The sequence below is a fragment of the Eriocheir sinensis genome, chromosome 43, assembly GCF_024679095.1.
Source record: "Eriocheir sinensis breed Jianghai 21 chromosome 43, ASM2467909v1, whole genome shotgun sequence".
NCBI lineage: Eukaryota > Metazoa > Arthropoda > Malacostraca > Decapoda > Varunidae > Eriocheir > Eriocheir sinensis.
In genome coordinates, this window is record NC_066551.1 from 51,850 (window position 1) to 74,129 (window position 22,280).

Genomic DNA, 22,280 nt, shown 5'->3' on the forward strand with positions numbered 1-22,280 from the left:
CTCAGGCAGGGAGTTGTATTATATATGGTGCAGTGTGACGGAAAAGGCTCCTCTAACGTACTAAAACATCAATCCATTTCCGCATGACAGCAGCTAGGCCTTTCACCTTCATCCCGCCAGCGCGGCGTGCCAATCAGATGCGTCACTATCTTATCAAGCAGCCATCCGGTTGGGTCAGTGTGGGCGTCCAATCACCACGTGGGGTTGTCGTGGGCAGCCAATCGGAGGCTTCGTCATCTTATGGGCGGTGGTGAGTTTTTTCCTGTTTCTGCATCCTTGATAAAGGGCGATTGGCGGTCACGTCCACACAGTCTGTCTGTCCTGCCGCAGCCACTGCCACCCGCTCTCTCCCTCTCGCCTCTTTGTCCCCTACAACTCAACACCACCACCAACACCAGCCATGAGTCAGGTAACCTCGGGCGTCGTCAGTTTATTGAAGGATTCTTAAAACTTCTCGCTATGACCCATTTTTATTTTAAGCATTATCCTCACGACCCATTCTGAATACTTTCGGCGGCACTAAGAGCTGCCACTCCGTTCCGTTTCTTTCCCGTCACTCACTCATGCACCGATCCTCTTCTCGCCCTCCAGGAGTGCCGCCCAACCATCAGGACCCGCGTGCCCCTGCCGGTAGCGCAGGAGGCCGAGGTGCTGCGGAAGGCCATGAAGGGGATGGGCACAGACGAGGCCGCCATCATCAAGGTGCTGACCAGCTGCTCCAACAACCAGCGTCAGGTCCTCATCCAGGAGTACAAGAGGGCCTTCGACAGGGTAAGGCACGAGTCGAGTACGCTGACCCCGGGGCATTTCCTCCTGTGATATTTACTTACCCCGGGACTTTTCCTCCTTAACTTTCCTCCACCTAGACTTTTTCTATTGGACATTTACTCGCTGGACATTTTCACCCTCGGATATTTCCCTCTGAAGGTCTCCCCTTTGAACACATTTTCCCCATTACGTTTTCTTCCTCGGATCCTTTCCCCTGTAGACATTTTCCCCTAGGCATTTCTCTCCGGAGCTGTCCCCATAGACCTTTTCCCTTCTGGACATTCCCCCCTTAACATTTACCCTGGACCTTTCCCCTTTCGATTTATCTCCCTTTGGCATTTCCCCCTTGACTTACTCTCCCCTCGACACCTCCCCATGAAGCCCTTAACGAAACAGTAAGGGGTTTAAATGGCATATATATATATATATATATATATATATATATATATATATATATATATATATATATATATATATATATATATATATATATATATATATATATATATATATAAGTGGATCAAATTTCCTTTATTCCGCTTCCACCTTTCTCCTCCCCCTCTCTTTCTCTCTTTCCTTCCCTACTCAACCCTGTACTTCTCTATTTTTTTTCTTTTCTTTCTTTTCTTTCCTGGTGAAATGCTTACCCTGTGGCCCGGTACATTCCTGGGTCCCTTGAACACGCCCCCCTGTGTGGCCACCGAGACTGTCCCAAACACAACACCATTGACTGGAACGTGTTCAAAATGCTGTGTGTCAGGATAACTCTTGCACAACAACACACAAACGCTGCTGCTTCACTAATGCTGAATACCCAAACACTATTAGACAGGCGCTGGGAACATGCTCCTAAGGTTAATGAGATCAGTCAAGTACAAGGAAATGATTGTGGCACGAGATTACGAGAGACAGACGGAGAAGAGTCCAGGGACGGTAATATAAGACACCTTCGCTTCTCACATCAACTATTTCTAAAGGTCAAAGAAGGGGTCAGTCGGGTTCTAATGAGTGTTTCTTTAGGTTCACGGTACAGAGGAAGGGTCAAACTACCACCAGGGTCATAAAACTACTCCTGGAAATGCCCCAAACTCTTACGAAAGCCTTGTCAAATATATGAACTTGGGCGCCGAAATGTCAAGTAATACGCCCCCAGATCTTATATCAAGGGCCTCATCAATGCCGCTTATTACCGACTATCTTAACCTCTTAACTTCTGCCGCAGTGTTGCCTCTCTTGCCATCTCCCTTCCTCTGTATTTCTCCTTCCCATGACAGCAGATTCTCTCAGGAGGGGCGTGTCATGGCAGCTCTTGCACTAATGGGGTCATATTTTTTCGGTGTCTTCTACTTTTACAGGAGCAGCGATTTTTCTGGCATTCTTTTTTATTTTTTTTTATTGTTACTCGTCCCTTGGTTTAGCCTCGTATACCGTAAAGCAATAAATTAACAACGACACCACCCGAAATTGACCTCTCCTTTGACCGCTCTTCACTTTTCTCTTTTATAGGAGCAGAGCTTAGCGGGGTTTTTGGTTTTCAGATGTTCTTGCCCTTGAGCTTCTTCCTTTACTGTAGAAGGAGATATAAAAAGTCCTTGACCTAACCTCTGTCGCACGTCTTCATGCAGGACCTCATCAAGGACCTGAAGAAGGAGCTGGCGGGTAACTTCGAGGATGTGGTCTTGGCGCTCATGACGCCCACCAGTGAGTTCCTGGCGACGGAGCTCAAGCACGCCCTCAACAGGAAGGACGGAGACTCCGTCGTGCAAATCATCTTCGCCAGTGATCCTGCCAGAGTGAGGTGAGAGCCGCCAGGCCTTATTAGTGCTCCTCCATTTCTGTAAGCTTTGTTCTCTTTTCCTCTTTCTCATTCTCTTGCGTCGCTTTCAATATTTTTTTCTTTCTTTCTCTGCGTTTCAGGTATTGAGGGAACTCCTTCCTCTCTACCTACTTCGACTCTCATACTACTACTACTACTACTACTACTACTACTACTACTACTACTACTACTACTACTTCTGTTTATCTACTCTTCCCCTCTCTCTCCTTCTCCTTTTTCTTTCCATACTTTGCGCTTTTTTTTTCTTCCCTTCCTGTCCTTTCTTTCTGTTTACATGCCTTTCCTTCCATGTATTTCTTTCACCTTTCTACTCTTCCCCTCTCCTTTTTCTTCCCTACTCTTTCCTGACCTTTCATTCTCCTTTCCGTTCCCTCGCCTTCCCTTCCCTCCCTGTCTTCCTCCTGACCTGCCCTTCCCTCCTCAGCTCCATCAAGGCGGCTTACGACAGCGCGAACGACGACAAGCTGGAGGAGGACTTTGACGACGAGATGAAGGGTGTGTTCGAGGACGTGCTGATTGCGACCGTGCTTAGCAAACGCGGGGAGGACTGCAGCGAGGATGTGGCCGTGTCGGTGGCCCGGGCTATCTACAATGACGGTGAGTGGCGGTGGTGGTGGTGGTGGGTGGTTGTGGGATGTATACTTGTTCTGAGGGGTGGTTGTGTGTGTGTGTGGGGAGGGGTTGTGTGTGTGTGTGTGTGTGTGTGTGTGTGTGTGTGTGTCTCTCTCTCTCTCTCTCTCTCTCTCTCTCTCTCTCTCTCTCTCTCTCTCTCTCTCTCTCTCTCTCTCTCTCTCTCTCTCTCTCTCTCTCTCTCTCTCTCTCTCTCTGTCGTCAAGTCTTTTTTCACAGATACGGATTTTATTAAATTGGTGAATAAAAGTTTTAATCTCTCTCTATCTATCTATTTATATGTATCTATCTATCTACATCCCCCCTGCCTCCTTCCCTCCCTCCCTTCCTCTCTCCCTCCGTCTCCTCATCCTCCTTATCTCCACTCCACTCTGCCACGTATGCGCCAAGTAACACATAGTGACAAGCTACAGCCGGAAGGGGGAGGGGGAGAAGGGAAGGGGGGGAGGGCGTTTACCTGTCGGGCCGTCGATAAAATATTTGTTATCTTAGTGTTGACAGATAAGAGAAGGCGGCGGCTCAGGAAATGACGAGGCGGTCTGACCCTCTCTCTCTCTCTCTCTCTCTCTCTCTCTCTCTCTCTCTCTCTCTCTCTCTCTCTCTCTCTCTCTCTCTCTCTCTCTCTCTCTCTCTCTCTCTCTCTCTCTCTCTCTCTCTCTCTCTCTCTCTGTTGATAGTGCTGGTATGTGTGTGTGTGTGTGTGTGTGTGTGTGTGTGTGTGTGTGTGTGTGTGTGTGTGTGTTTTAGATAATCTCTCTCTCTCTCTCTCTCTCTCTCTCTCTCTCTCTCAACCTCCCTTTCCCTCTCATTTCACGCCCCTCCTTCTTCCCTTCTCTATTTCTTCCTTCACATCTTCCATTCCTCACCCTCCCTCCCTCCCTCCCTCCCTCCTTCAACCCCCTTCATTTTTAACCTTACTGACTCTCATTATTTCCCTCCCTCCAGATCACGGCGTGGACAAGGACGAGGTGGTAAAGGCCTTTTCCACCCTGTCCTTCAAGCAGCTGAGGCACGTGTTCCTGGAGTACTACAAGCTGGCCGGCAGGACCCTGGGCGAGGCATTTGGTCTGGAGTTTAAGGGGAAAGAGAAGGCTAACATGCAGGCCCTGTGTGAGTATTTTTTTGTTTTTTGTTTTTTTTTGTTTAGCAAGGGAAGCAGCTCGAAATTGACCTCTCTTTTGTCCATTATGGGAGCGGTGAGTAGCGGGCTTTTTTTTCATTTTCTCTGCACTCTTTTTGTTGCCCCTGAGCCGTCTCCTTTGCTGTAAGAAAAAGGGCAAAAAGAAAACACACAGACCTTTGTCTATCCACACTTAACCAACCCTCCCTTCCCTCTCTCTCCTTTGAGGCCTTCGGAAATAGTTTTTGTAAAAGCCGAAAGTGTCTAAAAACATGAACCTCTATCTCTCCACACTTAACCAACCCTCCCTTCCCTCTCTCTCCTTTGAGGCCTTCGGAAATAGTTTTTGTAAAAGCCGAAAGTGTCTAAAAACATGAACCTCTATCTCTCCACACTTAACCAACCCTCCCTTCCCTCTCTCTCCTTTGAGGCCTTCGGAAATAGTTTTTGTAAAAGCTGAAACTATCCAAAAACATGAACCTCTATCTCCGCACTTAACCAACCCTCCCTTCCCTCTCTCTCTTTTGAGGCCTTCGGAAATAGTTTTTGTGATAGCCGAAAGTGTCTAAAAACATGAACCTCTATCTCTCCACTTTACCAACCCTTCCTTCCCTCTCCCCCTTCAGTCAAGTGCATTGAGAACCGCAGTGGCTACTTGGCCGCTGCTCTGCGGGACTCGATGGCCGGGCCGGGTACCAACGACCGTAACCTGATCCGCCTGGTGGTGTCCCGTTCTGAGGTGGACCTGGGCAGCGTGAAGGACGAGTATTTCAAGATGTACAACAAGACCCTCGAGGGAGACATCCAGGTGAGTGGGGGGGGGGGGGTAGATGATGATGATGAGGAGGAGGAGGAGTAGGAGGAGGAGGAGGAGGAGGAGGAGGAGGGGGGTGATATGATTGGATAGGTGATGTTTAGTATTTTGATTTGAAGAGGAGGAGGAGGTAGATGTTAGTAAAGAAGAATAAGGAGTAGTAGTAGTAGTAGTAGTAGTAGTAGTAGTAGTAGTAGTAGTAGTAGTAGTAGTAGTAGTAGTAAAAGGAGGAGGAGGAGGGTGATATGATTAGATTGGTGATATTGATTTTTATATTGTTAGAAGAGGAGAGAGCGAGAGAGGAGAGATAGTGGTGATAATTATGATAAGAGCATTGACGTTAACTCTCATGTCTCTCTTTCCTTGTTGATGCTAATGCTATTTCTTCTTTTTACTCCTCCTCCTCCTCCTACTACTACTACTACTACTACTACTACTATCTATACTACTACTGCTGCTACTTATGCTAATGGTGTTTCTTCTTTCTGTTCTCCAGCACGACACCTCCGGAGACTACAAGAAGGTGCTGCTGGCCCTCACGCAGTACAACTATTAGTGCAGGACAGAAGGCTGGTGTCCCGTCCCGTTTATGTGCATGGAAGATTACAGTAGAAATATACTTCCATTCTCTCCACCTAAGTTTTATCTTCTCCGAGTCTCAGTTTTTCCTTTTTCTCCTTCTATTCATATCCTATTTAGTTAGAACACACTTACTTTAGAAACTGTAGAGAAGAGCAATGTTTACTTAATATGACTACGGTAACCCTTTGACTACTGACGCATGTATTTCACCGTCAGACAATGTATATGAGGCTTCTGTTGCAACCCTATGGAGGATATTTCTTGGAAGTTAAAATGTCATGTGTCAATAGATTCATGCATGTGTAATTTGCATGAAAGGAAAAATAAATCCAACTTCTCGTACTGCCAAAACGTGTTAAGTGCGTAGTTGATTTTATCTTTGAATTGGACGGAAAGGTAAATGATATATCACGAGTACACGACTAACAAGATATATTTTGATGTCGAATAAATAATAATAAAAAAATGATAACAGTTACAAAGAGACAAACAATCGTGATTTTAATTCCTGTCATATAGTTACTGTGTGTGTGTGTGTGTGTGTGTGTGTGTGCGAGAGAGAGAGAGAGAGAGAGAGAGAGAGAGAGAGAGAGAGAGAGAGAGAGAGAGAGAGAGAGAGAGAGAGAGAGAGAGAGAGAGAGAGAGAGAGAGAGAGAGAGAGAGAGAGAGAGAGAGAGAGAGAGAGAGAGAGAGAGAGAGAGAGAGAGAGAGAGATACATTCTTATCCTAATATTTTACTTATTGTAATTACATTGAGGGTCTCGCTATCTGGCTAGGAGAGGGTTCCAACACGAGCAACAGTGTCCTCAGACTTAACACTAGGAACAGAAAAAGACGAATCAGCAGTGAACAGTGTCTTGTATTACCTTAATTAAATCACAGAAGCGCCATTAAGTAAACTATCACTGGCATCGGTTTCAGTAGTAGTAGTCGTAGTAGTAGTAGTAGAGGTGGTAGTAGCAGTAGTAGTAGTAGTAGTTTCAGCAGTAGAGGGTGTCCTGTAGCCAGTCGTTGAGGAGGAGGGTTGCCTGCTCACACTTCGGTCCTCCGCTGTGTTTTTGGAACCTCTCTGGGGAAAGACAAAAGGGTTCAGTACACGTATGTTGGTTTACAGACCTAAAGAAAGAAGAAGAGTGAGGTTTCTTTATTTCACTGAGGCTCCGTATCGTTTTAAAGACCAGGAAGTATGCGAGTGACACCGGTGAAGAATCCCAGTTTTCGTTCTTCTTATATTGCTTCAGACTTCCCATTTGCATCCATTCGCTACCAGAGAAATTCGGGGCTTAATCACCCACATTTGACAAGGCTTTCGTCGAGGTCGTGTCAGTATTTCCGTGGGTAGCTTTATGAGCCTGTAGTCGGTTTTACGAGAGCTGGCGGGCCTAATCCTCAGGGGTGGACTCGCGGACTTGGCACCATTGCTTGGGTGACGGTCTCTTGCGTCGCTTATTGGCTGTTCTTTACTAGATCTAACCTGCGTCGAGGTTGTGTTAGTATTTCCATGGGTAGTTTTATGAGCCTACTAGCTGAAGTATCCGGCGCTGCCCGGAAGAAATAAAACACAGAAAAACAACAGATTTTTATATGATAAACAATTGTATTTCACAATATAAAAAAAAATGAGGTTAATAAAATAAAAACGCCGATGGTCCCAACGTTTGGACCATTTTTGATAGTTTTTACTAAATAACTTTAAAAAGTTGTATATTAATGTCCTAATATTATGTGCCACGATTACTCGGGAGCATAGTACGCTTCAAAAACATATAAAGCCTATGTCTGCAGCTATCACCGTTTGGACGTCTATAAAGGACATACAGACGGACGCGAGTCGCCCTTTGTATAGTAGATAGTGATAACCTGCCAAGGCTTCTGCGCCGTGAACGTGAAAAACACCCTTTGTGGCTTTGGAATCTTTGTTGCGAGATCCGAACAGCGTGCCAGATTATCGTACTCAGAGCATCGTATTTTCCGGCCTCTGACCCATAACTGTTGCCAAAAAAACATCAGTAATTAATGATTATAAAGATACCTATATATGAGTCTCACTATTGGGGTAGAGGAGACGGTTTTTGGGTTGGAAATCGGCAAATATAATAGACTGAGTGCGAGAATCAGGTAACGTTGGATCCGAAAGCGTCTGAGGATAGGAACCCAGCGTCGCCCACTCACCCAGCATGACGGAGATCCTGCAGGTGGCCATCAGGAAGTCGTTGAGGGATATGTTGCCCTCGTCGTCGCCGTAGCGCACCACCACCAGCCCCTGGAGGCGACGCGGCACCTGGTAACCGAGCTCCTTGAGGGCGTCGCCAAGCTGCCAGGCGTGACCGGAGAAAGTGCCATCCTCCTGGTGCTTCTTACGGTTGTACACGTCCTGAGCAATGGAGGAAGAGGAGGAGGAGTATATGATTTGAAGGCGAAGGAATAACATGAGTGGGAATGGCTGAATACAGTGGAGAGTAAATGTGTAAGGAACGGGAGGAGGAGGAGGAGGAAGAGGAGGAGTATAAAATTTGAAGGCGAAGGAATAACATGAGTGGGAATGGCTGAATACAGTGGAGAGTAAATGTGTAAGGAACGGGAGGAGGAGGAGGAGGAAGAGGAGGAGTATAAAATTTGAAGGCGAAGGAATAACATGAGTGGGAATGGCTGAATACAGTGGAGAGTAAATGTGTAAGGAACGGGAGGAGGAGGAGGAGGAAGTGGAAAAAGAGTAGTAAGATCTGAAGGCGAAGAATAACATCCGTGGAAATGGCTGATTATAGTGGAGTGTGGAAATGGAAAAAAGAAAACGAAACGGGAGATGGAAATAAATGAAAGGAGAACAAAAACAACAACTAGAGAGGAGGAGGAAAAAACCGAGTGGCTGTAATATGTAAAGGAGGAGGAATAGCAATAGTGGAAATAGCCATAAGTGTTTGAAAATAGCCCAGAACACACGCTTCCGTCACTCCCTCCCTTGAAGTCGAGTTCCTCCACCTGCTCCCAAGCCTCCAAGGATGGCCAAGGCTGCACTGTACTAAGGTCAACGCACCACCCAGCGCCTCAGCGAGAAGACCAGCGGCTCGAACTCGTAGTAGTCCACGCCGCCGGAGAGGTCCCGGTCCACCATGGCCAGGAGGCTGCGGGACAGGTCCAACGAGAACTCCACCTCGTCTGCGGAATAGGTGAAGGTAGACGTGGAACCAGGTGGAAAGATGATATTAGTGCCGTGACCACAGAGCAGGATGGAGCACACCAAAGAGAGACGAACACTCCCTCACCCGAGAACACGGTGTTGAGAACGTCCATAAGCTTCCTCGCACCAATACTGCCGACCATCCCCGCGCCCCTCCAGAACACATCCCGCAGGTTGCATCGCTGCTCCACCGCCACGCCGCTGTCCACTGTGTCGCCCGTCAGCTCCTGGGGGGTAGAGAGAAGTAGTACCGCAACTCTTAACAGAAGTTGCCCCCGTTGAGTGAGAGATAACTCAGCGATCAGTGTGGTGTTTTTTCTCATGCTTTTGTTATCAAGAGTTCACTTACGTCGTCCTGCAAGTCCAGAATCTTCGCCTCCTCGTCGTTCTCCCTGAAAGATCGAACATGTATGAAAAAATCAAGACTAATAAATTTCTTATCTACATTTACTGCAAAGCTACATAAATATATCGGCCTTGAAAGCAGCATTACAGTATTTTGTATCTCTGCGTGAATACCAATACCCATATAACAATAGGCAGGATTAGTCCGAAAAGACCGTGATCAAAGTTTGTTAGAGAGGTATCGCGATGCGTCCCGTGTTAGTTTGAATCGTAGGCGAGAGGAAATTCACAAGAAGGTTAGTCCCAGAGTTTGCTGTCCACTTACTCCATGGTGGCGGCCTTCTCACAGAAGACCCGCAGGAGAAAGTCGCCCTCGTTGTTTGGCTCGTAGGTGCACGGGACGAGGACGTAGTGGCCGGGGGGCAGCCGCAGGCGGAAGGTGACGGTGCGGGTCTTCTTGAACACTAGGCGGTTGAGAGCGAGGTGACGGGCGAACCAGGAGGCTGACAGGGGGCGCCGTGCTCGTTCCTTCTCCACCTGTTGGGTGACCGTTAGCGTGTGTGCTCACAGCCTGCGCGGACCAGTTCCGTACAGCTGACCAGTTATAATAAAGGTACTACCCTCCCATGCTTCCTGGCATGCAGCATTGAGAACTGTGTGCCGCGCAGCATAATCATGGTGTTTAGCTGTCTGTTTATGAAGTAGTGGCGACCCAGTGGTTATACAAGGAAGGTCAGGTTATGAGAGAGAGGAAGGACAAAGGAAGGGATGAAAGGGAAGAGGAGAGGGAGAAAAAAAGATCCCCTGGGTCTATGTATCAGTAATTACCTAGTCTGTCACTCTTCTTGTCCATCTCTTGTCCTCTCCCTTACGTATGAGCCCTGACCATTGCTACTGTGTCTTCTTCACTGGCTTGTTGAAGCAGATAATCTCAGTAAGTAAGTTTCCCCCTCACTGTCCCTCACCTCGTACACGCAGAGGCTCACGGTGAGGAGGTCGAGGTTGTTGGCGCGCCTGTTCTTCTGGCTGAGGGAGATGACCACCGTGCACGTGCCGCCCTCCCCGCCCCGCTGCCCCACCCCCGCCTCCTCCACCTCCAGCATGTCGTCGGCCTCCGTCAGGTGGAGCAAGTACTGCGGGTTGCTGCTGAACAGGTCTGTAATAACAATAATAATAATAATAATAATAATAATAATAATAATAATAAAAAGGTTTGTTAATCTTTGGCATCCGTTAGGCTGAAAATTCACAGATAAAAACTCTTATTGGTAATACAAAGATAGATAGGCTGATTAGGGAGGGCAGGGCAATGCTAAAGTAGAGCCATGAGATGGGGGAAGGTTTTGGGCGCCTCACCCAGTCCTCCTGTTTGGGGTCGCCCTCCCGCGGTAGAGTTCCTGACCCAGCTGCCGTTGTAGTTCACCTCCTCCCACCTCTTACTGGCGTGGTGTCCCGCCTTGACCTTCTCCGGGTACATGAGCACCTCCTGCACCACCTCGGACAGCGTGAACAGTTGCTGGCGAGCCGAGTCCTCCAGGCTTTGCGGGTTGAGGCTTGTGATGTAGAGCTCGTCGAAGTTCTTTTTGAATTCCTGGGAAAAAACATCAACCGCATCAACCATTGCTATATTCCTTCACTACTCTTTTGTTTGTCTGATGTTAGTGTACTTGTTTCTGCTTTGGCAAAGATTTTAATTTTATCTCTCTACCTGACACGTATCCTCAAACATTACATGGCTTACACACCCACATTTAGTTAAGCTTTCGTAGGTGTGGGTATTTCCATGGGTAGTTTCATGAGCCTGGTGATAGCTTGACAAGGTTTTCTGCACTGTGAACGGGAAAACACTCATGAGAACTCGACTGCTTTCCTTTGTGGCATTAGAAAATATTTGTGTGAGAGCCGAGTGTGTCTGAGGATATGCGCGCAACTCTTGGGTCACCGCTATGTTCCTTTGGTTTTCTACTTTCTCACCTCTGTTACTCTGGCTACCTATCTTATACTCACCTCGCTTACCGCTGTGTTCCTTCGGTTTTCTACTTTCTCACCTCTGTTACTCTGGCTACCTATCTTATACTCACCTCGTTTACCGCTGTGTTCCTTCGGTTTTCTACTTTCTCACCTCTGTTACTCTGGCTATCTATCTTATACTCACCTCGTTTACCGCTATGTTCCTTTGGTTTTCTACTTTCTCACCTCTGTTACTCTGGCTACCTATCTTATACTCACCTCGTTTACCGCTATGTTCCTTTGGTTGTCTACTTTCTCACCTCTGTTACTCTGGCTACCTATCTTATACTCACCTCCCTTACCGCTATGTTCCTTTGGTTTTCTACTTTCTCACCTCTGTTACTCTGGCTATCTATCTTATACTCACCTCGCTTACCGCTATGTTCCTTTGGCTGTCCACCTCCTCACTTCGCTTATCACTCCGTTCTTTTGCATTTCTTACCTTGGGAGGATATGCGCGCAACTCTTGGGTCACCGCTATGTTCCTTCGGTTTTCTACTTTCTCACCTCTATTACTCTGGCTATCTATCTTATACTCACCTCGCTTACCGCTATGTTCCTTTGGCTGTCCACCTCCTCACTTCGCTTATCACTCCGTTCTTTTGCATCGCTTACCTTGGACCTTGCACCTCCTCATCTCGTTCACCACTGTTTCTTTGTCTGTTTCTCACCTCGTATGCCATCCAGAATTCCCCGTCCCCCGCCACCGTGTGTTCCAGTCTCCCTCTCTCCTCGGCAGACACCAGACCCCACTCCTCCGAATCGTCACTCCACGGGCCGCACCACTCCGTCTGTGCGTGTGTGTGTAGGAGTGTTATGGGGGGGGGGGGGGTAGGGTTACACACACACACACACACACACACACACACACACACACACACACACACACATACATTCACGTATTCCCTGTTCCCTCTTCCTAGCCTACTCTACTCCTCCTCTCCCTCCCTTCCTTCCCCTTCTTTCCTTCATCCTTCCCATGCACAGAGTAATCGTTTTCATCTTTCCCATCCAGCCCCTTCCCCCTCATTCATCACCTCCTCACACACACACACACACACACACACACACACACACACACACACACTCATCCGCTCCACCGCCCCGTCCCCCTTCCTTCCCCCTCATTCCCCCCACACACACTCATCCCCCCACCCCGATCCCCTCCTTTTCCCCCCTCTCACCTCGTCTCCCCATGGGTTTCTGAGGCGTACGAGGTCCACATAGTCCTTCCAGGGGACGTTCACCTTGCAACGCCTCACCCCTGTCACGCAGTACCCGTGGCTGGAGATGAGGCCCTTCTCGCGGGGGTCCGAGGCCGCCTGGAACATGCACAGGGTCAGGGGAGGGCAGGGCAGGTCAAGGTAGGCTGGTTGGCTTAGGTTAGGTAAGGTTAGGTTGGGGTAAGGTAGGGTTAGGCTGGGTTAGGTAAGGTTAGGTTGGGGTAAGGTAGGGTTAGGCTGGGTTAGGTAAGGTAAGGTAGGGTTAAGTTGGGTTAGGTAAGGTTAGGTTGGGATAAGGTAGGGTTATGCTGGGTTAGGTAAGGTTAGGTTGGGATAAGGTAAGTTAGGCTGGGTAAGGTAAGGTTAGGTAGGGTTAGGCTGGGTTAGGTAAGGCTAGGCTGGGTCAGGTTTGATTGGCTTAGGCAGGGTACCGTTCCGCTTCCTCCCTTCCTTTTGTGTTCAACTTTTTCTCTTCCTACATTTGTTCCTCCTTCTTTATCTTCATTATCTATTTTTTTCTTTTTATTCTCATATTCTCTCCTCTTTCTCTACGTGGATTTGTGCTTCTACTTCTTATTTTTCGTTTATTTTCCGTTTTTTCCTCTTTTTTTTTTTTCAATGTAATATCCGTCTCCCTTTTTGTTCTTATTTCTCCTCCATTCGTTCTTGTCCTCGTCTTCCTATTCAGCCGCTTGTCCTCCTCTTCCTCCCTCTCTTTCTCTTCTTCCTCCTCCTCCAACTCCTGCTTCTCCTCCTTCTCCTCCTTCTGCCTCATTGTTACCCCCTAGTACATTATCTTCCCTCAAGGTGACGCTGAAGACTTAAAATCCATACACTTCGCCTTATAAGAGATCCATGCTTGTCGAAGAGGATAAAGAGCGATAGTATTGAGCACGTTTCCCGCCGCTATTCACCGCTGCGTCAGGCCCGAGACACCCCAAAGCGAGGCCCGAGTGTGAGAAATTGTGTGGCGGCGGATATGAGATGGGACAGGTGACTTGGGGTGGGTTGGGCTGGGTTGGGTTGGGTTGGGTAAAAGCGGTTGGTGGTGAGGAAGAGCTTGCGGGAAATGACGATGGGAGGTGGTGTGTGTGTGTGTGTGTGTGTGTGTGTGTGTGTGTGTGTGTGTCAATATGTCAGTTGTTTATCATTACTTACGGTTTTTTATATATAGTGACGCCCTAAACCTTACCTCGAAATTCCCTATCATCGAAACCCCCCCCAGCTTTAAATGACTTTATTACAGTGTTATTGTTTTTTACAACGAAGGAGACCGCTCAAAGGCAACAAAAAGAGTGTAGCAAAAAATCCCGCTACTCACCGCTCCCATAATAGACAAAAATAAAGAGTGGCCAAAAGAGAGGTCAATTTCGGGTGGAGAGATGCTTACTATGTTAATACGGACCTAGCCTAGCCTTACCACTGGCCACACGAATCAACACCTACTTCGCATCTCCCCTTTACCTTCTTGGACGAGGGCACGCTGCATGTGAGGAGTGAGCCTCGCTGGCTGGCGCGCACCATGATGGAGAACAGGTCAGCCGTCGCAGCGTCATCCGTCAGCTGAAACCTCTCCGTCACGCCCCCCGTCAGGTCCTCGGTGGCCTCGAAGCACTTCCCGGCGCCCAGGGCACTGTAGGAGCCGTGCAGCCTGTGGGGAGGGGTAGGAGGATATCAGAGCACTACGGTTAGACCGGGAACAGTGCATGGAAAGGAAGGATGGGAACAGGGCATTAGGGTAAGGCAATTCAGGGAGGGTGAGGATGATTAGGAGCACTAGGGTAAGGCTGGGAGCAGTGCATACATAAAAGGGAAGGCAATACTAAGAAGGGTTAGGGACCGTAAAACTGATAACAGAGTATGCCTGGGAAAGGTTAGAAATAGTGCATTAGAGTAAGACAATACCGGGAAGGGTTAGGCTGATATGAAAGCATTAAGACAAGGCTGGGAGCAGTGCATGAAAGGCGAGGTATTGGGAACAGTGTATTGGGGTACGGCAACAGGGTATTAGGGCGTATTATGACAAACAAGGCCATTAACACTTTAGTAAGTTTCGTCTTTGTGTGTCTTTTTATTTCTTTCATCCCTGTGTTCTCGAAAGCATGGTGAAGCGTAGCGTTATGTAACATGGTCTTCCTCTTCTTTTCAGACTGAAGCTCCATCACATAAGGCAACACACACACCAATATGCCTACACGGGGGCGGCCTAATCCTATACCACAAGGTTCCCTCACAGCCAAGCCCACGGGCACTCACTTGGCGTAGGCCTTCTCGAGGAGCGCGGACCAGAACTCTTCGGCGTTGCTGGAGTGGGAGAAACACAGCTGATTGAGGTAATTGACTGGCAGACGGTCATCCACCACCACGTCCACCCACTCCCCGCCCTGCCAGAACCTGCAACACACACATTCAATAAGTCATCATCCACCGCTGCATCGAAATCCTCCTCTTCTTGTCTGTTCCTGCAACTTGGAAATCACCGACAATCAACAGGTTAGTGGCTCTTTTTTTCGTTTCCTTTTGTATTTATTTGTATTTATTTGTATTTATTCCAGCGAGTAGTGAGTAAATGTAGGGATCCTGGGTCCATATTCTCCATTTCAGGGCTTACACACCCACGTTTGATGAAGCTTTCGTAGAGCTTGCTGTGTTAGTATTTCCATGGGTAGTTTTATAAGCCTGGTGATAGTTTGACAAGGCCTCTGCACCATGGACGTGAAAAACACCCTGAGACTTTCGTAGAGGTTACAGGCGGTGGCTCAGGCCCTGCCGCAGAGCATCCCCCGAAGGGTCACTATTAACTCCCCGGCGGACCTTATTGTGGGTGTTTCCATGGGTAGTTTTTTGAGCCATGAGAAACGACTAACCTCCATTTTGGCCTCGATAAATATCTGCTGTGAGAGTCCAAAGCGTCTGAGACTGGTTCACGCGTACTCTGTTTACCTGAAGTGGAAGATCCCTGCGTACTGATCGGAGAAGCTCTGGTCCCGAGGCACAACTCGACGCAGGAGCTCCGGGTTGAGGGTGACGGCCGTTAGGGCCGACACGAACCAGCAGTCACCTGAGGAAGGGGCGAGGTGAGGGAGGGATGATAGAGGAGGAGGGAGGGGGAGAGAGAGAAGGGAGGGAAGGGGTGAGGTGAGGGAGGCTTGAGAGACGAGGGAGAGGGGAAGGAAGTGCCACATGGAGGGTGAGAGGGAAGGGGCGAGATTAGGGAGGCAGGGGAGAGGGGGGCGAAGGGGGGAGATGAGGGAGGCACGAGGCGGGAGAGGAGGAAGACATGAAGAGAAGAAAGGCGTAGGGGAGAGGGAGGCACATCACGGGAAGGGAAGGGAAAGAAGGAACGATGGAAAGGTGCTATCAGAGGTGTCAGGTGTCAGTCTCCTCACACCTTAGCCTCTGCCTACACACACACACACACACACACACACACACACACGACTTGGACTCACCTCTCCAACCATTCCCGTGTTCCGTCTACGTGGCTGTGTTTACGTGTCGCCTCAAACGTTTACCAGGCGACGGGGAGGACCTGGAAACTTGCATCTTGCTCTGCCCCGAGGCTTGCAAGTGCGTCGCGAGGCGCAGGAGACACGTCCTACGTACGGGGCACGCAAGGACGCACAGTATACGCGTCCTCGTGTGGGATTGAGTTCAGAGCTTCAATAGCAGAACATAGGGATGGGTGTTGCTACGCTCTCGTCGCCTTAGCCCGTGAAAATCTCGGTTCGGGCTGCGAGGACGGACGGAAGAGCGACCCTACATGCATGTCACCTGTGTTTAAACTGCGCCCTCGTCCCTGTGAGTAGTGAATGATGGGTAATGGTTTTAGAAGGATCACAACCCTATATCTCCCTTCCCGGCGTGGGGCGAGGGGCGGCGCAGGGTGACATCACGGTGAGACGGACGGACTTGAGACGTGAGATGCTTTCCCTCTATTCCTCGTTTCTCACTTGTGGGTCCCTCGCTCCCTCACTCCCTCGTTCATCTCACTTGTTGTATATATGACTGATAATGCTCAATATTTATGGAGATTTCTCAGTGATCTTTTTCCTGCGTCAACCGTGGGGAGAACCGACGATGTTTAATGTTTATGGAAATATCTCAGTGGTCTTTCTTTCCTATGCCAGCCGTGGGGTGAAGCGAAGATGTTAAATGATTACGGAAATATCACAGAGAGAAGGAGAGTAATAGGAAAGACCTCTAGCCTGCACGAGTAATGGCCGATGCACAGTACTATCGAAGGTAAAGTTGGGGGCACACGCTATAGCTACGCGTTGCCTCGGTGCTTATCTCCGTCGCATTGGGCCATTTGCTATATTGAGGCGCCCCCCGCAACAAGATAGCGAGCGGGTTACGGCTTCACAAACACACACACATAACGTTCGTAATCTGATAGCGGCGGCGCGTTAAGCTACGTGCATTACAGCGAATTTGATTGACTATGTTTGTTATCTTCTTGCAGCGATAAGAGAGAGAGAGAGAGAGAGAGAGAGAGAGAGAGAGAGAGACGCTATCGCAAGCCACATAAGAAATATAGTGTCAGGATTAACCGGCGAACCACGTCTTAAAAAAATGATGATAGCAATGATAATAATAATAATAATAATAATAATAATAATAATAATAATAATAATAATAATGATAATAATAATAATATATGAAAGTAAGATGTAGGTAGGTACTTTATGCTAATGAGGAGACAGCGAGCAGGTGTTTTCTTTTGTATCCCCTTCGCCAGGTGTGTCTCTTGTGCTCTCATCAGTCACCTCAACACCCCTCACCACCACCACCACCACCACCACCACCACTGGCTTGTCTGTTGTTGCTCTTGTTCTATTCATAATCATCTTAGTGAACTCTCGTATGTTACAGGAAGAAATCTAATTGGTGGGTAGTCTTTTATGCTATTTTTTCCTGTGAACTAGTATTCTCGAGGCGTCTTTTCAGGCTCGAGGGACGCTCTGACTTTGAGAGCATTGTGTATATTGATTTGAGATAGTTTTGTTTGGCATGAAAAGGTCTCGTCACATATTAGGACAGGGTTAAACTAATATGTTACAAATCATCTTTCCTATACTCGTTGGTAAGCTTGAAAGACAGGAGGCAAGCATTATACCATACTTCTTTCATCCCCTTTTCCCTAATTCCCTCTCCTATCTCTGCCCTACCTAACTACTCTGTTATCTACTCTATCTACTCTACCATCTACCTGTTATCTACTCACCCAGATCGCCTTGTATCGCTGAAAACCTGTCCGCGTCCACCATGAATTTGGGCGCATCCATTATCTCCTGGTGAAGGGAAGGGAACGGCGTTAGGCTTGGCAGGAGGTGGTCACTTTAATACTGTAAAAGAACCCTCACCAACACATAACAACAACGTAGACAACCCTCACCGTCGGTCGCATCCACTCGGCACATTTCTCGCTGCCCAGAGCTTTCTCGCTGGCGGGGAATTCGGGGTCCTCAAAGAGCGTGTTCGCGGCCAGGCACCGACTCCGCAGCTTGGCGTAGTCCTGGCCGCGGAACTGCCTGACCGAGCCCTTGGTGACTGTCATCTTCACGGCTTTCGCTCGCCTGGAGAGGGAGAGGAGGCTGAGTAAGGGTTGGTGGTGATGGTGGTGGTGGTGGTGGTGGTGTTATCAGTATTTGTTGTTGGTGTTAGTGTTATTGTTAGTATTAGTAGTAGGTAGTATTAGTATTAGTAGTAGTAGTAGTAGTGTTAACAATAGTATAAGTGTATTGTGTTAGTAATGAGTCTTCTTTCTTTCTACCTCCTCTACAACTACTACTACTACTACTACTCCTACTACTACTACTACACACACACACACACAGAGCCCCCTTCCCCACACACAACCCCTTCCTACCCCACCGTACAAAATCATTAGTCTCCCCTACAATTGTTCCTCCAGGCTTACGCAATGACTTCACAACTATGGGTTTGGCTCGTGATCCGTCCGATTTGGTAAGTATATAATCTTATCAGCGTGGTGTCAGAACATGTATTTGGAACCTCTTTTTTAGTGCCTTGGAAGAGCATGAAAAGGTATTATATGTTGCGAGAACTTTGTCACGTGAAATGAGGGTAGTGTGTGGGGAGGATCGTGTACTAGTATAGATATTATTATCATTATTATTATTATTATTATTAGTAGTAGTAGTAGTATAGTTATTTGTGTCAGTAAAACATCAATATCTACTGGCGAACTGCAGGAGACCAGACAGTAGGCTAAGGTTAGGGAATTTCTATAACCCACCACCACCTACCTTTTCTATCCTTCTGCTTATCAAGGCTTTCATCAGTGTCTATTTGGCTGCCACTCACTTCATGATTACCGTGCCTAATACTATCATCCAGCGCTCTGTCCCCCTGGTTTTATTACATGACACGGTTCACATAACGCTTGCTTAACCCTTCCTCCCTCTGTCTCCCACCCCCTCCTTTCCTCTCCCTGTCTTCGCTCACCCCCAGACGTCACAACAAAGAGTGTGTGGACTAACGCGTTTATACATGTTTCTTGCGTCAGTGTTCTGTTGTGGCGATTTGACAAGAGTGGCTCTTCTGCTCTGTGCTGGAAGAGGGGGATAAGAATCTATCTTTAGAGAATATGCGAAACACGTCACCACTATAGCCAGTAAGTGAGCGTAAACTGAGATAGGAGGTAAAAACAGATAACTAAATTCATCTTATTAAGTAAATGTAAATAAATCTTCCCCGGGGTCTTTTATCACCTACACTCACGGTAAGAGATAAATGTTGTGACACACCACATAAATTTGAAGCATATGGGCCTTGTATTTCAATGTCTCTCTCTCTCTCACTACGTCTATCTATCGATCTATCTGCCTGTTTATCTATCTATCTATTTGTCCATCCATCCATCAATCAATCAATCAATCTATCTATCTATTTATCTATCCATCTCTCGATCTATCATCTCGTTTAGTGTAGTATTTCTCTCTCATTCTGCTGCTACACTCGGTTCTTTTATCAGCCACACGCGCGTCGAAAGAGATAATCATTGCATTACCTCACGTATACAAACCCTGTTGGCCTTGAATCCTAAGTCTCTGCGTGACTCTTCACTGCACGAGTTTCAGTAGTTAATTTTGCAGCCACAGTGAACCCTTCTGTCAACTATACGCACCCAAGAGAGAAGATACTCACTGCCTAACCTCACCTAAATCAACCCTTCTGGCCTCGAATTATAAGTCCTTGCGTTTCTCTAAGGAGCACGAGTTTCAGTAGTTAATTTTGCAGCCACAGTGAATCCTTCTGTCAACTATACGCACCCAAGAGAGAAGATACTCACTGCCTAACCTCACCTAAATCAACCCTTCTGGCCTCGAATTATAAGTCCTTGCGTTTCTCTTCACTGCACGAGTTTCAGTAGTTAATTTTGCAGCCACAGTGAATCCTTCTGTCAACTACGCCCCAAGAGAGGAGATAACCATTGCATAACCTCACGTAAATTTAAACACTATTGCCCTTGGGTTATAAGTCTCTATGTGTCTCTTAACAGCACAAGTTTCAGTAGTCAAGTTTAGAGCAACACTTGATTTCTCTAGTCAGCCACACACGCATGAAAAGAGATTATATGCATTAACTCACTTCTTAAACACTATTGGCCTTTGATTGTAAGTCTCTACGTGTCTCTTAACAGCACAGGTTTCAGTAGTCAAGTTTAGAGCAACACTTGATTTCTCTAGTCAGCCACACACGCATGAAAAGAGATTATATGCATTAACTCACGTCTTAAACACTATTGGCCTTTGATTGTAAGTCTCTACGTGTCTCTTAACAGCACAGGTTTTAGTAGTCAAGTTTACAGCAACACTTGATTTCTCTAGTCAGCCACACACGCATGAAAAGGGATTATATGCATTAACTCACGTCTTAAACACTATTGGCCTTTGATTGTAAGTCTCTATGTGTCTCTTAACAGCACAGGTTTTAGTAGTCAAGTTTAGAGCAACACTTGATTTCTCTAGTCACCCACACACGCATGAAAAGGGATTATCATTGCATTAACTCGCGTATTATTAAACTCTATTGGCCATTGGGATTGTGTAAGCTTCCCACGTGTCTCTGTATAGCTGTTAATTTTGCAGTCACATCGAGTCTTTCCATCGGCTCCACACGCATGAAAAAACAGATTAATATTACAGTACCTTCGCTGTTTCTACTTTTTGCCAACGTAAAGACTTAAATATACGGTTGCCTCATCATTCTACGTAACTTATAAGCGAAGTGATGGACGGGCGCTGTTTCTGTGTGTTTCTCTCTCTCTCTCTCTCTCTCTCTCTCTCTCTCTCTCTCTCTCTCTCTCTCTCTCTCTCTCTCTCTCTCTCTCTCTCTCTCTCTCTCTCTCTCTCTCTCTCTCTCTCTCTCTCTCTCTCTCTCTCTCTCTCACACACACACACACACACACACACACACACACACACACACACACACACACACACACACACACACACACACACACACACACACACACACACACAAAAGGCATAAAACACAAATAAAAGAGTCACTTGAGATAAATAAACCAATAAGTGGAGGAGGAGGAGAATGCGCCGCTAACGTTCCCAGAAAAGAAAATAATAATAATTTGTTAAGAAAATTTTATTGGCGTCCGCTTCGTCGCTTCCTTAGTATCTCAGCGTTAACGAATTCTGCCTCGACACAACCTGGAGGCAAAAACGACTACTACCATCTATCTATCTATCTATCTATCTATCTATCTATCCATCTATCTATCTATCTATCTATCTATATATCTATCTATATCTTTATCTATCCATCTATCTATCTTTGTTATAAGACTCTTTACATAATAATATATACTCACACACGTTTCTAACTAACCTGGGAGATGAGTGGAATAAACTAAGCAGGTATTTCGCTGAGGAAAACATAATTGATACCTTTAAACGGAGATTAGATGCACTTATGGACAGAAAGGGAATTAGGTGAGCAACCCTTCTTCAGGAGCTGTCTAGTGTAGATAGTTTGGCCTCTCGTAGTCTGCTGTCCTTGAGTAAACAATACACACTTGCAGTCTACACTTACCTCACCGGGATGATAGGCGATGAGAGAGCGAGCGAGAGAGACTTTTTAACACAGTCACTCCCGCACGCAGACACAATCACAGAACCACAGAACCAACAGAGGGAAAGCGTGTGATATATGTTGTCCGGTGGCACGTATTTGACTCACTATTCGTAAACGTGTTGCCCTGATTGCTTTTATCTACTCTTTTATATCCCTTATGCCTTTCCCCTCCCTCCTCCCTCTCCCTCCTCCCCCTCCCCCTCTCCCTCAGCTCAGATAAGAGAATGTGTAGCAAGTTGTGTTCGGGGTAATGTTGTGTGCTGTGACTCATCTTGTTATTGTTTTTTTCCTCCTCTCTCTCCTCCTCCTCCTCCTCCTCCTCCTCCTCCTCCTTTTCCGCTTGCACATCCGGTTCCTCTTAACTAAAAAATTCTGATTGCTGTGTCATTGGGATTTTGGAGTTGACGCGGAAGAAGATTAGGAGGAGTAGGAATAGGAGGAGGAGGAGGAGGAGGAGGTGGAAAGATAAAAGAAAGAAAGGAAGGAAGGAAGGAAGGAAGATAGGGAGAGGAGGGAAGGCAAAGAAAGGAAAGAAAGAAAGAAAGAAAGAAAGAAAGAAAAAAGAAACTGAAGTAAGGAAAAACATAATAAATGAAGGAAGGAAGGAAGATACGGAGAAAAGGTAAAAGAAAAAACAAAAAAAGTAAAGAAGA

The 22,280-nt window shown here is 47.1% G+C and overlaps 2 protein-coding genes across 2 annotated transcripts; one reads left to right on the forward strand and one right to left on the reverse strand.

Moving 5' to 3' along the window:
• Positions 1-243: 243 nt before the first annotated feature.
• Positions 244-6,244, forward strand: LOC127010283 (annexin B9-like). The gene is made up of 7 exons (XM_050884140.1): positions 244-409; positions 592-771; positions 2,394-2,566; positions 3,030-3,202; positions 4,181-4,345; positions 4,982-5,163; positions 5,666-6,244. Exons 1-7 carry the CDS (start codon positions 401-403, stop codon positions 5,723-5,725), a joined length of 942 nt encoding a protein of 313 aa, XP_050740097.1. The 5' UTR covers positions 244-400; the 3' UTR covers positions 5,726-6,244.
• A 348-nt stretch (positions 6,245-6,592) lies between these two features.
• LOC127010282 (calpain-9-like) lies at positions 6,593-21,748 on the reverse strand. Its single transcript, XM_050884139.1, has 16 exons — positions 21,586-21,748; positions 17,906-18,086; positions 17,735-17,801; positions 15,451-15,568; positions 14,764-14,901; positions 13,972-14,158; positions 12,469-12,606; positions 11,956-12,075; positions 10,631-10,865; positions 10,240-10,430; positions 9,600-9,811; positions 9,279-9,321; positions 9,015-9,156; positions 8,786-8,907; positions 7,924-8,125; positions 6,593-6,820 (listed from the first exon to the last, which is right to left on the reverse strand). The coding sequence occupies exons 2-16, from the start codon at positions 18,065-18,067 to the stop codon at positions 6,732-6,734; spliced, it is 2,166 nt and encodes a 721-aa protein (XP_050740096.1). The 5' UTR covers positions 18,068-18,086; positions 21,586-21,748; the 3' UTR covers positions 6,593-6,731.
• Between the last annotated feature and the right edge of the window lie 532 nt (positions 21,749-22,280).